At 44.1% G+C, this 15173-nt stretch overlaps 1 protein-coding gene across 1 annotated transcript in view; it reads right to left on the bottom strand.

Annotated features, from left to right (window-relative positions):
* The window catches only part of Slc17a5 (solute carrier family 17 member 5), a 39473-nt gene extending 24553 nt beyond the window's left edge, over positions 1 to 14920 (bottom strand). Inside the window, exons 1-3 of the mRNA XM_038322486.1 lie at positions 14751 to 14920; positions 3354 to 3550; positions 1837 to 2070 (exon numbers count right to left, since the gene is read on the bottom strand). Coding sequence (XP_038178414.1) covers positions 1837 to 2070; positions 3354 to 3550; positions 14751 to 14844 — 525 coding nt within the window. The 5' untranslated portion in view covers positions 14845 to 14920. The remainder of the gene's footprint in view (positions 1 to 1836; positions 2071 to 3353; positions 3551 to 14750) is intronic.
* Between the last annotated feature and the right edge of the window lie 253 nt (positions 14921 to 15173).

Below are 15173 nucleotides of genomic sequence, written 5' to 3' on the forward strand. Positions count from 1 at the left end.
CTGCGCCAGGAGAGCAGTTCAGTAAAGAGATACAGTAACGGGACCAGAAGCAACAGACCACAAATAAGTATATTTTCCTTAGGTAAGAAGAGGAAAACAAACCTGGGAACAGAAGAAGCGGATAGTGTTTACACTGTAACCGGAAGCAATTATTTACTAGACGTCCTTGAGGACTGCTATTTGGATATGGACAGGCTAGAACAAGAAAACTACCAACCAAACTTTAAACCGGCTGTGGTGGCGGGAGGCAGAGGCAGGCGGGTCTCTATGAGTTTGAGGCCAGCCTGGTCTATAAGAGTGAGTACCAGGACAGCCAGGGCTACACAATAGAGAAAACCTGTCTCGGGAGAAACAAAACAAAACAAAAACAAAAACACCTTTAAAATTAGAACCTGGGGTCAGGTGTGGAGACACAGTTTCAATCCCAGCTCAGGAGGCAGAGGCACACAGATCTCCGAGTTCGAGGCCAGCCTGGTCTCCATAGTGCATTCCAGACAGAGCTACATAGACAGACCCCATCTCATATAAACCAAAAATAACACGAGAGCCTGGAAATCTCTAGAGCCTTCCAGCAAATCTCACCACATATAAACTGTGTATGTTTCCTGTGACTGAGGATGGGCAGGTACTTAAGTCTCATCTACTAAAATGATGGAACTGAGGATGAGGGATTAGGGTTTACCAGACGCTTTGCTGCAACAATGGGACTGCTGTGCCAAGGCTAGTGTTTTCCCTCCAGCGTCCCCTCAGGGTGCTGCTGTACGAAGGATGCTCCGACCTCCCAGCCTGAGAGCTATGCGGACCTCGGGCTACCCTGTGCTTGAGTCAAGGCTCATAATCATGAGCAGCTCCCAGCCAGGAGATCACTGTCATTCAAGATGGAGATACAAAAAAGCATGGAGAGGAAAAGAAAGACAGGAATGAAGGGATCTTTAAATGGGGCCATGGGGTCAGCTCAGTGGGAGAGAACATTGCAGCATGGGCAAGGCTCTGGGTTTGATTCCCTAGAACTGCAACAAAATCAGGTAAGGAAAAAAACAAAAACAAAAGCAAAAATGATGAAAGGCAAAAAACAAAGAGTAATGTTTTCCATAAACGTTTAGAAGAATCCTACAAGTAAATTGGTATAGTTAGATAAAATAATAAATTATTTGTCTCTAAGCTAGAAGAGCAGAAAAAAAATGAACCAATGATAAAGAGGAAATAACAAATTTAGTAAAATAAGGCAATTTAACAACATGTTTTGTAAAATGCACCAAAACAGGGGCTGGAGAGACGGCTCAGGAGTTAAGAACACTGGCCGTCCTTCCAGAGGACCTGGACTCAATTCCAGCATCTATATGGTGGCTCACAACTGCTGTAACTCCAGTTCGAGGAGTTCACTCAATACTTTCTTCTGATCTCCAAGATCACTGCACTCATGCACACAGAGACAGACACACAATCAAAACTAGTACGTCTTTTTAAAAAGTGCCAAAACGCAGGTATGGATGGCAAGTGTGGGCCACCTTAGCCTCCAGGACAGGGGTTTGTTTCTCTGTCTTCTGAAGCATGAGCTACTGTCTCCCTCAGAAAATGTTCTCTCGGCTGGAGATGGCTCAGTGGTTAAGGGCACTGGCTGCTGCAGCAGAGGACTGGGGTTTTTCAGTTTCAGGAGATCGGACGCCCTCTTCTGGCTTCTGCAGGCATCCGCACCCGCATCATGAACACATGTACATGCAGACACATACATATAAGATAAAAATTAAAAAAAAAAAATCTCTTAAAAGGCTACTTCGTCTAGCAGAGAGGAGAAGACAAAGACTACGGAGTAAAACAAGAACCAAGAATGTTTACCTCTCCTAGCCCTTCGAGAGCTCTCAGCACGATAAGGGTCACCACTCCCAAGTCTGCGGCCATGGGTGTGAACAGGGTGAAGACGGCAGTGCCCAGGATGCCGAAGCCCAGCAGCAGTTTGCCTCCGATTCTGCTGGCCATGTACCCCCCGGGAATCTGTGTGATGATGTAGCCGTAAAAAAAAGAGCCTAGAATCCACCCTTGAGTTTCTGCGTCCCACGGGTACTTTTTACCCTGTAAAAAAGAAGCAGAGAGAAAAAACAATCTGCTCAACTTTGAAATTTTGAACTACTATTTTGGACTATGGAACATACAAACTATGCTGGTGTGGCCTTTTCTTGATTGACAATTGATGCGGGAGGGCCTCGGCTACTGTGGACAGGTCCTGGGCTATAAAGAGCCCAGGTTGAACAGTTAGGAGGGAATTTGACAAGTAGTGCTCCTCCAGTCTCTGCTCTAGAGCCTGCACCGTCTTCCCTGCATGCTGACTGTCAGCTGGAAGATGAACTCGATGCTTCCCTCCCCTAGCTGCTCTGTGTTGAGTTCATCACAGCAGCAGAGACCTAAGACAGGGCTCTCTAAGGCAGGTGAACCACTACAACACGTGGTTTCCAGGAGTGAGCGGGCAAGAACTACGAGCCACGCCCTTCAAGAAGCTTGCCGTTCTAGGGCACCGCACTAGAAGAGCTGCTGTGGCTCACTAACAACCCTGATTGAGAAGGTTCAAAAAAGAGCCACAGGCTTGGGCTTGGCTGTGGTGGCACATGCCTTTAATGCCAGCACTCAGGAGGCAAGGGCAGAGGCATCTCTGTGATGTGTTGGGTCTAGAGAGTGCTACAGTGAGTTCCAGGACAGCTGAGGCTATGTACAGAGACCCTCCCTCAAAACAACAACAACAACAACAACAACAAACCCAAAAACACCAAAAACCAAAAACAAACTAAAAACCCAGACAGTTAGATAGATAGAAAAATTGAAAAAGAAAAAAAAAAAAGCTATCCAATAATGTCCTGGAGAAACTACTTATTTAAACGCCAGGCGGTGGTGGCACACACCTTTAATCCCTGCACTCAGGAAGCAGAGACAGGTGGATCTCTGTGAGTTCGAAGACAGCCTGGTCTACAGAGCGAGTTCCAGGACTGGTTCCATAGCTACTGAGAAATCTTGTCTTGAAAAACCAAAAAAAAAAAAAAAAAAAAAAAACCCAAAAAACCCAACAACAACAAAAACCCCTAACTTTCTGATGTACCAATGAGATTTCTTCAAATTCTTCTCAGGAAACTGAAAAATGACTTTCCAAACAGGTTAATATATGTGTTAGCACAGGCTATAATTGTAACTCAACTAACTCCCAAGAAAACAGAAAGTGCTCTTAACCTGGGGAGAATATACACACACACACACACACAAACACATATTTTGGTTTCTTTCTAATAAAGGCATATTTTTTCATTATTTTTACTTGTTAGTATTTTATTATCACTATTTAAAACAGTTTAAAAATTTTAAACACTTACCGTGCGATTGTGGTGAACTTTTATGGGGGCGGAATGTTCTGCACACTCCTTGGAAGTTCTATTATCGGTCAGGGTTGTATTTGACTCTACCATGTCCACCAATGCAACACTCAGGTTTACACGTAACGAATAAAGAACGAAAAAACCAAAGAAAGCCAAAATCGCTAAGTTGTACCGAGCAGAGCAGCATACTGGAGCTGAAATTAAGAGTGGGAGAAAACTTTAAGTTATAGGATCTCCAAATAGTAAAAGAAAAAAATTAAAAAGATTTATTTATTTGGGTTTTCAAGACAGGTTTTCTCTGTGTAGTTTTGGCTGTCCTGGATCTCTCTCTGCCTCAAACTCAGAGATCTGCCTGCCTCTGTCTCCTGAAAGTCGTGAGCCACCACTCTCCAAAGGTTTATTTATTTTTATATTTTATGTATGAGTATTTTGCCTGTACATGTTTGTGTACTGTATGTGTGCCCGTGCCCACAGAGGTCAACTCCCCTGGAACTGGAGTTATGAACCAGATGTTAGCAGTCATGTAGATGATGGGAACGGTACCCAGGTCCTCTCCAAGAGCAGTAAGGGCTCTTAAACTACAGAGCTAGTGCTCCAGCCTACCCCACCGCCCAAGGCAATTCTTAAAGAAATATCCAAACTACTAATCAATACTTTTTTGAATAGTCTCAGATTAAGCATATCTACACAGATTTGTCCAAAAATAATCTAATCCCTCTTACCCATAGTTTTAGCAAAAATTCAGCTGATAAAGATGCGGCATGAGGGGCTGGAAAGATGACTCAGCAGTTAAGAGCACTGACTGCTCTTCCAGAGAACTAGTGTTCAATTCTCAGCACCCACATGGCAGCTCACAACTGTCTGTAACTACAGTTCCAGTGGATCCTGACACCTCACACAGATATATATGCAGGCAAAACACCAATGCACATAAAATAAAAATAAATAATTATTAAAAACAAGATGTGGCATGAGAAAAATAGATAAGGGTTTAATAGCGCCACTATACCCTTCCCTCTAAAGCTATAAGCAAGCCCCCACTGAATGCTGTCTTTCCTTTCTAAGAGTTGCTGTGGTCATGGTGTCTCTTCACCACGACAGAAGAGTGACTAAGACAGGCCCTCTCCTGTTGAGCCATCTCTCCAGCCACCAAAAACCTTTCACTGGGTATTCCTGAATCCTTTTCGGTGCTATAGTCTTACGGTGCTTCTAGAACAGGCAGCTCCAAATCTGAGAACTGCATTTCTAAGACTCTAGTCATGCGGTCTGTCATTTAAGTTTGAACCATTTGCTGTTTGCTCCAATTAAATGGATACCTCAAGGTGTGTCCTATTGCAGAACACATTCCGTCATCACTTTATCAGGCCATATTACATGGGTGTTTGGGTGGAGAAGTCTAATCTCAAATTTGGACAATTAAAATGTGCTACTTCAGTCATCTGGAGAAGCGGGCAGGTTTGAGCAAATTTAAAGGGGAAATCAGTAGTCCTTAAATGAACGCTAGGTGTGAGAGTAAAGGGGGGGGGGTGAGTAATCAGCAATCCTCTTGCTCTAGGTGATTGTATGCCACGCTTGCTTGTAATATCATTACTCCACCCCATTTCTACATGGCTATTTCCTTTTGTAAGCTATTAGTTCTTCCTTAGGCAATGCTTGATTTGGATTATAATATACTTTTTTTTTTTTTTTTTTTTTTGGTTTTTCGAGACAGGGTTTCTCTGTAGCTTTGGAGCCTATCCTGGAACTAGCTCTTGTAGACCAGGCTGGTCTCGAACTCACAGAGATCCGCCTGCCTCTGCCTCCCGAGTGCTGGGATTAAAGGCGTGCGCCACCACCACCCGGCTATAATATACTTTATATGTACTATAAATACTATAATATACTTTAAGTACTATATGCTATAATGAACTTTATATATACTACATTTTATCACTCTTTCCCATCTCAATTCTTTTTAGCTCCATTCTTTTATCGCACGTTGTCAGCTTCTCCTCAGGCCATGACTGATGTGGCTTATAAGCCGTTGTATCACGTGAGTAAGACGTGGGTCCAGAGGTTGAGATGTGAAAGCAGGTGGAAGGAGAACTGGCAGGATGGCTCAGTGGGTAAGGTGCTTGCTTGTTTGGTCACGAAACAAACATGACGAGGAGAACTGACTTCCACAAGCTGTCCTCGAATTCCCTATCCCCGCCAATCAATCAATCAATCAATCAATCATCAATCAATGTTTTTAAAAGGTGAGCAAAGGGCTGGAGAGATGGCTCAGTGATTAAGAGAACTGACTGATCTTCTAGAAGGACTGGGTTTGATCTGAATTTGCAGCACCCACAAAATGCCTCATAATGGTCTGATAGTCCAGTTCTGGAGAAGCCAGTGCCCTCTTCTGCCCTTCATTATCACTGTATATACACAGTGAACAGACATACATGCCGGCAAAACACTCATACACATACACATAAATACAAATACAAAATTTTTTAAAAGTTTAAAAAGTGAGCAAGATATTTCAAATTATTAGTGATGATGCCTAAAAAAGCTATAGATCAGGTAACTTACACTTCTAAGGTACTATCAATAATCAGAAAATAGAATACGTGACTACAAAGTTTTAAAAGTTATACTAAACTGGGCAGTGGTGGCACACGCCTTTAATCCCAGCAGCACGTCTGTGAGTTCAAGGCCAGCCTGGTCTACAGAGTGAGTTCCAGGACAACCAGGGCGGTTACACACAGAAACTCTGTCTCAAAGAACAAAACAAACCAAACAAAAAAAAGTCATATTAAAAATAAATTGGTGCCAGGTTTATGAAAATAGTTGTGACTGTAAATCTATATTAGTCAGAAATATTTTATAAAGTAAAACGTGCCTATGAATTTGGATACTCTTTGAAGGAAAATCAAGCTTGCATGGCAGAAAGAGCCGGTCCACTGGATACCCACCACACTGAGTTCAAAGCAAGATCAAGCTTGCATAACGAGCAAAGCACTCATCAGAGCAAACACCAGACTCTAAACTGCACTTTAGAAACACAGGAATGGTAGTGGGTGTGCAGAGAACAAAGGCTAACAGGGAAAGGAACCCAGGGGTGACTCTCAGCTCTGGCCATGTGTATTTACAGAGTTACTAAGATGAAATAAAAGGTTCAGTGGTTAAGAGCACTGACTGTTTTTCCTGAGAACCCAGATTCAATTCCCAACACCCACATGGCAGCTCACAACTGTCTGTAACTCCAGTTCCAGGGGATCTGACACCCTCATACCAATGCACAGAAATAAATAAAACACTATCTATGTGGGGGGGGTATCTCTGCTCCATTTATAAAGTACATGTGACATCTCCTACAAGCATGGGTCCCATTGGCTGAGAAACAAATCTCAAGATGAAGGTCCAGGGAGAAAGGGTCTCGGATAAACATAAATGCCTGGGAGTCAGGTGTGGCCTGGCCTTCCAGATAGCACAGGTCACCAGGCTATTGAATGAAATTGAAATTTATGCACTGGCAATGCTGAAGCACGCATGGGCAGCCCACATATGGTGGTTCTGTTGAATGTGCCCATATTGGGTTTCAGGGTCTAAGTTGATGAGGATGATTGACCAGGCACCAGATCTCATTACAGATGGTTGTAAGCCATCATGTGATTGTTGGGAATTGAACTCAGGACCTCTGGGCAGAAAACAGCATATATACCTCTTCTGTTGAAGAGACAACCTGTGTGTTTAATAATCCTGGTTTCCCTAGTGCTTATCTATGGGCACAAAGGCCTTGTGCCCTCTACTTTGCCCCACTTCTAAATTTTTAAAGAGAAAACAACAGTTGTCATAGAGGCCATGGTTAACTGCACTGCCTCTATGGCTAGTTTAATTAATATAAGAGAATTTTAAGAACAGCTAACAGAGGAACAAGGAAAGGGGAACGCCACCTTAACCATGATGTCTACTCAAAGGTCACTCGGGAGAATCTTTGCCTATCTTTTTATGCAAATTGTTGCTTTGACCCTCCATAGTATGAGAAAAAAAATCTGACCTACTAAAGCAACACATACTAGGAAATTGTTGATTAGGAAGATTATGTTTGACAATAATTTAGAGTGGCCATTTTGTAAAAGTGTAGTTCTCAAATCATCCATCTCTTGATTAGTTTCTGTTAGTATTTTGCTGAAATATTAGTAGTTTCACTAATTATGCAGGTCATCTTCGAGCCCTCTCTTTTGTGTAACAGTAACCATTCCCGGAATTAGCAATCAAAAAGCCTAAAAACAATCCTTAGCATGACCAAACAATATCATACTGTCTCTTAATACAGGTCCCCCCCCCCATCCACAAAATAAGGCATTTGGATTCTGCATTAACAAACTGAGAATTAACATGTAATACAGTCGGTACCATAGCAGCATCATTTTGTGGTCCAACAGTATCATATGCTTGCTGTTTCCACAAAGCCTGGGCTTGATGCTGCGTTACGTCTTGATGTCTCCCCAAGTGACCGGCTAATGGATCTGTCACCTATCTTTACATGATTCACTTGTCTGGTGGTCTCCAGGATGCTGTCCTGCCGAATGCATCGACATGAGAGCCACACTGGACCTGACTCATTTTTCTGGAAAGACATAAGCAGAACCTCAACCTGATGCTACAGGAACATTGGACCCTATCACTGAGTCATTTCGAGATCTTGTCTTTTAACATATATTTTAGGCCATGATCCCTTTAGGACAAAATGCTTTGGGGCAGCAGAAAAAGCATTATCCTTTAAAGTGAAAAAAATTGAAGTACTTAAAATAGCGAAACGTAGCATGTGGGGATTTGGGTGGATGTACCCCCTTCTATTTTTTTAATCTGTTTTTTTTACATATTTTTATTGATTCCTTGGTAATACTATACATCCTAATCCACTCATTTCCCAGTCACCCTCTTCTATTTTTAAAATTTGCCAATTATGTATTTGATGATGTCACTCCACAAGAGCTTAACCCTGTGAGGTTTTTAAGGGAATTTAGTAGCATGATTAATATTCTATAAACTGCAAAGTTCTTTAAGATGTTTATTAGTACAAGCAGGGCCATTATCATTTTTTAGCTGTAAGGGTCCCAGAAAGAAAATGTATAAAGAGCTATTTGACAAAGCAAGTCCCACATGTGGCCTAATGGCACTTCCCTGGAGCTTCCGGTGCCTCATGCTTCATCTGGGGCTGTGTTCTACGGCTGACCAGTGTGTGTGTGGGGGGATTCACCAAGCATGCCTGCAGTAGACTGCATGTAGTGCATTCCAGCACAGAAGGCCCCAGACACAGACAGCTGGACTTTTCAGACGTCAGCCTGACGTAAACTCACTACTAATTATGCCCCAGAAACTTGGAATACCAGGTAAGATAATAAATGTTCCCTAGAGAATAGGCCTTCTCTAACCTCCTCACCAAAGTCTGATCGTTTAGCAGACCAAAAGAAGCAGAAAATTAACAAACAAAATCCAATTAAATCATGGCCTTTAACTTTAAAAGATTTAAACCAAAACTTAAGATTTAGAATCTTTTTATTTTTATTTTTATTTGCTGGCCCCTGCGAATTAAGTTTTACTCCCTCAGAAAAGTCAAGTTGAGTGATAGTCCATTGACTTTGTGGGCTCCCCTAAAGCTGCTGGAGACTGGTCCTCACAATTTATTCCTAATTTCTTTCTTAAATCCACCCCAAGCTTGCTTACATTATTATTTTTATTTTTTGTAATATTGTACAAAAATCTAAATAAAAAACAAATGAAATTTTAGTAATCATAAATGCAAAGCGTAGACGGAAGTTTCTGTCCCACTTGAATGTCCCGCAGCCATTCAGTCCCAAAGAAATACACAGAGGCTTATATTAACTATAAACTGTTTGGCCTTTTAGCTCAGGCTTATTATTAACTAGCTCTTACAACTTAAATAAGCCCATAATTCTTGTCTATGTTTAGCCATGTGGCTTGGTACCTTTTCTCAGTGAGGCATTCTCATCTTGCTTCCTCTGCATCTGGCTGGTGACTGTGTCTCTGCCTTTCCTCTTCCCAGAATTTTCCTAGTCTGGTTGCTCCACCTATACTTCCTGTCTGGCTACTGGTCAATCAGTGTTTTATTAAACTAATACAAGTAACAAATCTTTATAGTGTACAAAAGCATTATCCCATAGCAACAAAGGAATCTGGGAGACAAAAAGGTCTGAAATGAGAGAGGCTCATGCTAGATGTGGTGGCATATGTCTTTAGTCCCAGCACTTGTGAGGCAGGAACAGGTGATCTCTGGGAGTTCCAGGACAGCCATGGCTATGTAGAGACCCTGTGTTAAAAAAAACAAACAAACCAACCAACAAACCAACAAACAACAAGAATCGTGCCACAACATGTTGAACATTTTGAATGAGGTGTGGTGGTGCAGGCTTTTACTCCCAGCACTGGGAGGCAGAGGCAGGTGGGGAATCTCTGAGTTCAAGGGCAGCCTGGTTTACAGAGCAGGTTCCAGGACAGCCAGGGTTACAGAGAGAAACCCTGTGTGTGTGTGGTCTCCACTTTTGATGTACAGGATGAGATAAAATTCCTTATTTTGCTAATGATGGGAGTGCAGCAAGGATGGATTCGGATTTGACGGGGCATCAGCAGAGAAAGCATCTGTAGTCTCAGTAACTGACACTCTCCGCACCAACCCTTCCACCAACAGCCATAGCTGTTCCTGGCTTCCTCCAAGCAGGCGGTTCCTGCTTGTGTTCCTGAGAGGCAGAGGTGCCAGCAGGCAGTATGACTGTTATGTTTCAATAGGACTGGATTTATCTATTTTACTTTGAAAGCAAGAAAACTCAGCTGAAGGAGCGCACTAAACCTTTTTTCCCTTTCTGTCTCTAAGTTACTCCGTCCCATGGGGTCCCACTTTCTGTTTACTAGACTCCATCCTTGGAGGACCTCATTCCAAATGCCTCCAATCTTCCATTACACTCTTTCTACACTGACAATCTTTCTAACATTCCTTTCCTCTCAAGTTAGGCCGCTTCCCATTCTCAGTGCACATCTGCTCTTCCTGTGCTGGTTTAACATATGAGGCCGGTTAAAACAGTCAGTGCCTGAGAAACATCTAATAAAAGCGGATTAATGACAGCACGTTCAGACTGTTGAGCTGGACAACCAGGTGGTTATTATCTTTTTTTGTGGAGCATGTGGAATAGAAAACACATGCTCCATGTCCTTTTGAAGAGTCATCTGGAGCCAGGCAGTAGTGACACACAACTTTAATCCCAGCACTCAGGAGGCAGAGGCAGACGGATCTCTGGGAGTTGGATGCTAGCCTGGTCTACAGAGTGAGTTCCAGAACAGAGCTTCATAGTGAGACCTTGACTTAAAAAAGAAAGAAAGAAAGAAAGAAAGAAAGAAAGAAAGAAAGAAAGAAAGAAGAGAAGAAACCAACAAAACCAAACCCTTTGGGGCAGCCTAGACCTAGCTCATGCTGCAGCAGTGTCCCCTTGCCCCAGACATTCCCTGGAACTCAGGTGTTGCACCAAGCTGCTCCAAGCTCGGTCAGACCAGGGTGGTAGGAAGGGCAGCATGGCAGCTGGGCCAGAGGGCTCTGAGTAACGGTCAGATGGCTCCAGAGGGCAAGGCCCAAATGAGCAGCTGAGGGAGTCCATTAGGGTCCACCATGCTAAGACCTGCCAAGATTTGTCCTGGCAGAAGGTTTTCTTCTCTGTTTCTCTCCCTTAAATAATCCTCCTGAGAGGATGCAAGCAATACATTATTAATGTGCTCTAGCTTGCAAAATAATCGACAGAAATTCCACTTCCCTTTAGTTCCCACGTGCTTCCAGTATTAACATCAACAGTTACTTGGTCAGGAAACCAAGAATTAAATTTTACAGTTACCTGTACAAAGTTGTAGAGTTCTTGCTCTTAATAGTTTTCCTCTGGGTCTTTTTATTTATTTAGTTAATGATTCATTTACTTTTATTTTTTTCTGTGCATTATTGTTTTGCTTGCATGTAGGCCTGTGTGTAGGTGTTGAGTCCCCTGGAACCGGAGTTACAGACAGTTGTGAGCTGCCATGTGGGTCCTGGGAATTGAACCCAGGTCCTCTGGAAGGGCAGCCAGTGCTCTTCACTGCTGACCCATCTCTCCAGGTCTCTCCTCCCAGTCTTAACAAATGCTTCAATAATTGTATTAAGTTCTTTGTCTCAGAGGACTGACTAATCTGAACCATGATTATTACCACTGTCTCACTAAAGGACGTGGATTTTTCTGCTTCTATTTAAAGAAAAACTTTCTTACCTTCTCTGATGGTCAAGCCCCTCCCCTCCTACTGGGTACTGATTGTGGGGGTTCAGGGTCCACTGAGTGTTGATGTGAGTGAGGTAAGAAGGAAATCTGGCTCAACACAACTCAGTAGCAGGTGTTGGTTCAAATCCCAGGCAGTTTATTTTAGGCATATTTAAGTACAGTATAATTTTGGAAAGAAGTTTCCTTGTGACAACGAACTCAATCCCACGTGCACGATAAAGCTTAAGGTACCACTACATCCAAACTCTTTGCAAAGTACATTAACCTCTTCCACAAAGATGGGCTCTATGGATTGGGGAAAAAAATGCTCAAGATAAAAGTCTAGGGAGGAGCTGGGTGGTGGTGGCGCATGACTTTAAGCCCAGCACTCGGGAGGCAGAGGCAGGAGGATATCTGTGAGTTTGAGACCAGCCTGGTCTACAAAGCGAAATCTAGGACAACCAGGGATGTTACACAGAGAAACCCTGTCTCGAAAAAAAAAAGTCTAGGGAGGAAGGGTCTCGGATAAATATAATAGTCTAGGGGAATCAGGTGTAGCCTGGCCCTACAGACAGCACAGGACACAAGGCTATAAACTTTATCCAGTTCCAGCCTTCTGGGCAGAAAACAGATTATATACCTCTTCTGTTAAACAGACAAGTTGTGTGTTTAATAATCCTGGTTTCCCTAGTGTCCTCTACAACTATCCATCTCAACTGAGCTGCGGGGATTAAATACCATAGGAAATCATAGGGTGCATGCATTTAAGCCCCATTCCATGCCTGAGAAAGCTTTTCTTCCTTCCTTCCTTCCTTTTCCTCCCTTCCTCTCTTCCTTCTTTTGGTTTTGTTTTTCGAGACAGGGTTTCTCTGTGTTTAACAGTCCTGGTTGTCCTGGAACTCTGTAGATCAGACTGGCCTAGAGTTCACAGAGATCTGCCTGCCTCTGCCTCCCAAGTGCTGGGATTAAAGGCGTGCACTGCTACCACCTCCCAGAGGGGTTAGAAAGCTTTTCTAATAAAATAAAGTGCTACATACATAAGGGAGAAAAGAAGCCCAGTAATCTTGGGAGATAGGCCAGGGATATCCTCTTTTTGGAAGAGGGATATTCAATTGTGGCTTCCTCAATGAGCAGAAGTTGTCAGGCAGCTGTGGGGGTGGGGTGGGCGTGAGTACAGCCATGCCAGCAAAAGCAACAGGATGTGCAGAAGCAAGGAAATGAGAAAGGCACGGGGAGAACTTAAGGCTTTAGCCCGAGTCAAGTCTCAGAACTAATACTATTGAGTGGGAGGGGGCACTGGGTTTACTAATGAAACAGCTAATGTTACCAAGTGCTTACTGTATTGAGCTGGGGAAGACGACCTGCAAACAAATCAAAGCACTGCTTCAGCACATGATAACTTCAGAAACTGAACCGTCACCATTGCCTTCTCTGGATCCAGGAAACCTGGCTCAGATGTTAAGAATCACGGTAATTTTTCATCTGTGGGAAATTAAGTTATGCAGGGCGTGAGGCCTGTAGTGCAATGGGGGGATTGCTGAGAAGGTGGACAGCCACACAAAACCGGCATATCTGCCCTGGGTGTACCTTCAAGGGCTGTGTGTCTGCAGTGGAAGCAGCTGGCACCGAGACAGAGGTGATGACAAAGCCCGGGGAAAGGGACTCTAGGGTGATGGATGGCAAGATGGTGAAGTGCCAGCTTTTGATTCTAACCCAAGAAGAAACTAAGAGGGGCTGCAGGTGTAACTCAGTGGGTGGAGTGCTTGGCGTGTATTCAGGAGGCAGAGGCAGGAGAATCAGGAATAAAAAGTCACCTTCAGCTACAAAGTGTTTAGAGGCCAGATTGGGTTACATGAGACCCTATCTCAAAGAAAACCAACCAACCAATCAAACAAACAAACACAAAATGAAAGACCTAGGCTCACCTTACTGCTGCTTTAAACTTTACAAAATAAAGCATTCTTTCTTAGTTTTTAAAATGTATATGAATATTTTGTATGTATGTATGTCTGTACCACATGCATGTCTGGTGCCTATCTATGGAGGCCTCAGTAGGGTGCTGGATCCCCTGGAGCTGGAATTATAGATGGTTCTAAGCTCCTGTATGGGTGCTGGGAACTGAACCCAGGTCCTCTAGAAGAGCAGCCAGTGCTCTAACTGCTGAGCATCTCTCCAGTCCCCAAACACACTATTCTCAAAAAAAAAAAAAAAAAAAAAAAAAAAAAAAAAAAAAAACCACCAAGAAAACAACAAAAGTGTCTTAGCAAAGCCAGAAAGTCATCATAGTAGGGGAGTTACACACACAAGTAGGAAGGGTGGCTATCTGCTCATGCTTAAAGCAGTTATGAAAGAGTCCTTTGGTAATGTTCACAAAAGACATACCTATGGGCAACTCTCCGTGGTCAGCAAAGGCAACTTTCCAGTTTGAGTCTTTCTCATTCCTGTATCCTTGAATGCGTGCAAGCCCATTTGTCCTTTAGTTTTCAGTAGCTTCAAGAAGCTACTTACAAAAGTGTAGCAAAATCCAGTGAAGACACATACTTGTGTTTGGGGACATAGCGGGTATGGAGACCAGAACCTTGCCAGTCAAAACTCTTATCACTGAGTTACAACTGAGCAGGGAAGATGCTCTTTGAAGTACCACGGCAAGACCTTTGGTACATTATCCTAGCGCGCTACAGATAGCCATCTCGAGAATAACCTGTTTCTTAAACTTTAGTCTAATAGACGGGCAAAAATGGAAATGTCTGCAATATTTTTAGTCTCTTACAGCACAAAGTCGATATTCGCGGGATTATGCAACTGTCCTCCGCACACTCAACAGATGTCAACTATTTTCTCTCTCTCTCTCTGTGTCTTCTCCCTGCCCAAGGAGCTACCTGATCACATGCTTGCAGACCGGCATAAGCGGAAACCTGGCGGTCACTGAGGAACGGCGAGCAGCACTTTGGCCCTTGGCTCATTGACTCGTTGGATAACCCCGACCCCGAATTGCTTCAGTCCCCCACCAGTGCAGGCAGCTCTGGCCGGTCCCACAGGGCTGCACCTGTCCCCCCCAGCCCTCAGCCACTCCCTCGAGGCGCCCCCGGCCAGGAACCACCCGCCACCCGGAACGCTACCCCTAGCAGCCGCTCACCCGCTTCGGTTTGCCGGGCGCTCGGCAGGAGCGGGGTGCTGTCCGAATTCTCCTCCTCCTCGTTCATCGCCGGACCCCGCAGCAGGGGCCTCATGACGCCGAGAGAGCCGATGTGCTGATGTTGTTGTTCAGCCAACAGAGCTCTTGGGAAGACAGTCCTCCAGCCTTGCTGGCTGGGCGGAGCAGGATTTGGCTCCGCCTCTTGCGTCACCCAGGCCCCGCCCACCTCCGGCTGCTCTTCCTCAGGCGCCATCTTAGTTTCGGGCAACTCTGGTGTGGGCGTGGTGCGGCGGTGGTGGGCGTGGCTGAACCGGATGTGTCGTTTGCAGAGTTCGTTGTGGGAGGTGGGCATTCCTGGCCTCTGTTTACTGAGCAAAAGCCGGGGCACACCGGTCCTGGAGGCGGCGATAGGGCTTTCGTCTC

The sequence above is a fragment of the Arvicola amphibius genome, chromosome 3 (genome assembly GCF_903992535.2).
Source record: "Arvicola amphibius chromosome 3, mArvAmp1.2, whole genome shotgun sequence".
Classification (NCBI taxonomy): domain Eukaryota; kingdom Metazoa; phylum Chordata; class Mammalia; order Rodentia; family Cricetidae; genus Arvicola; species Arvicola amphibius.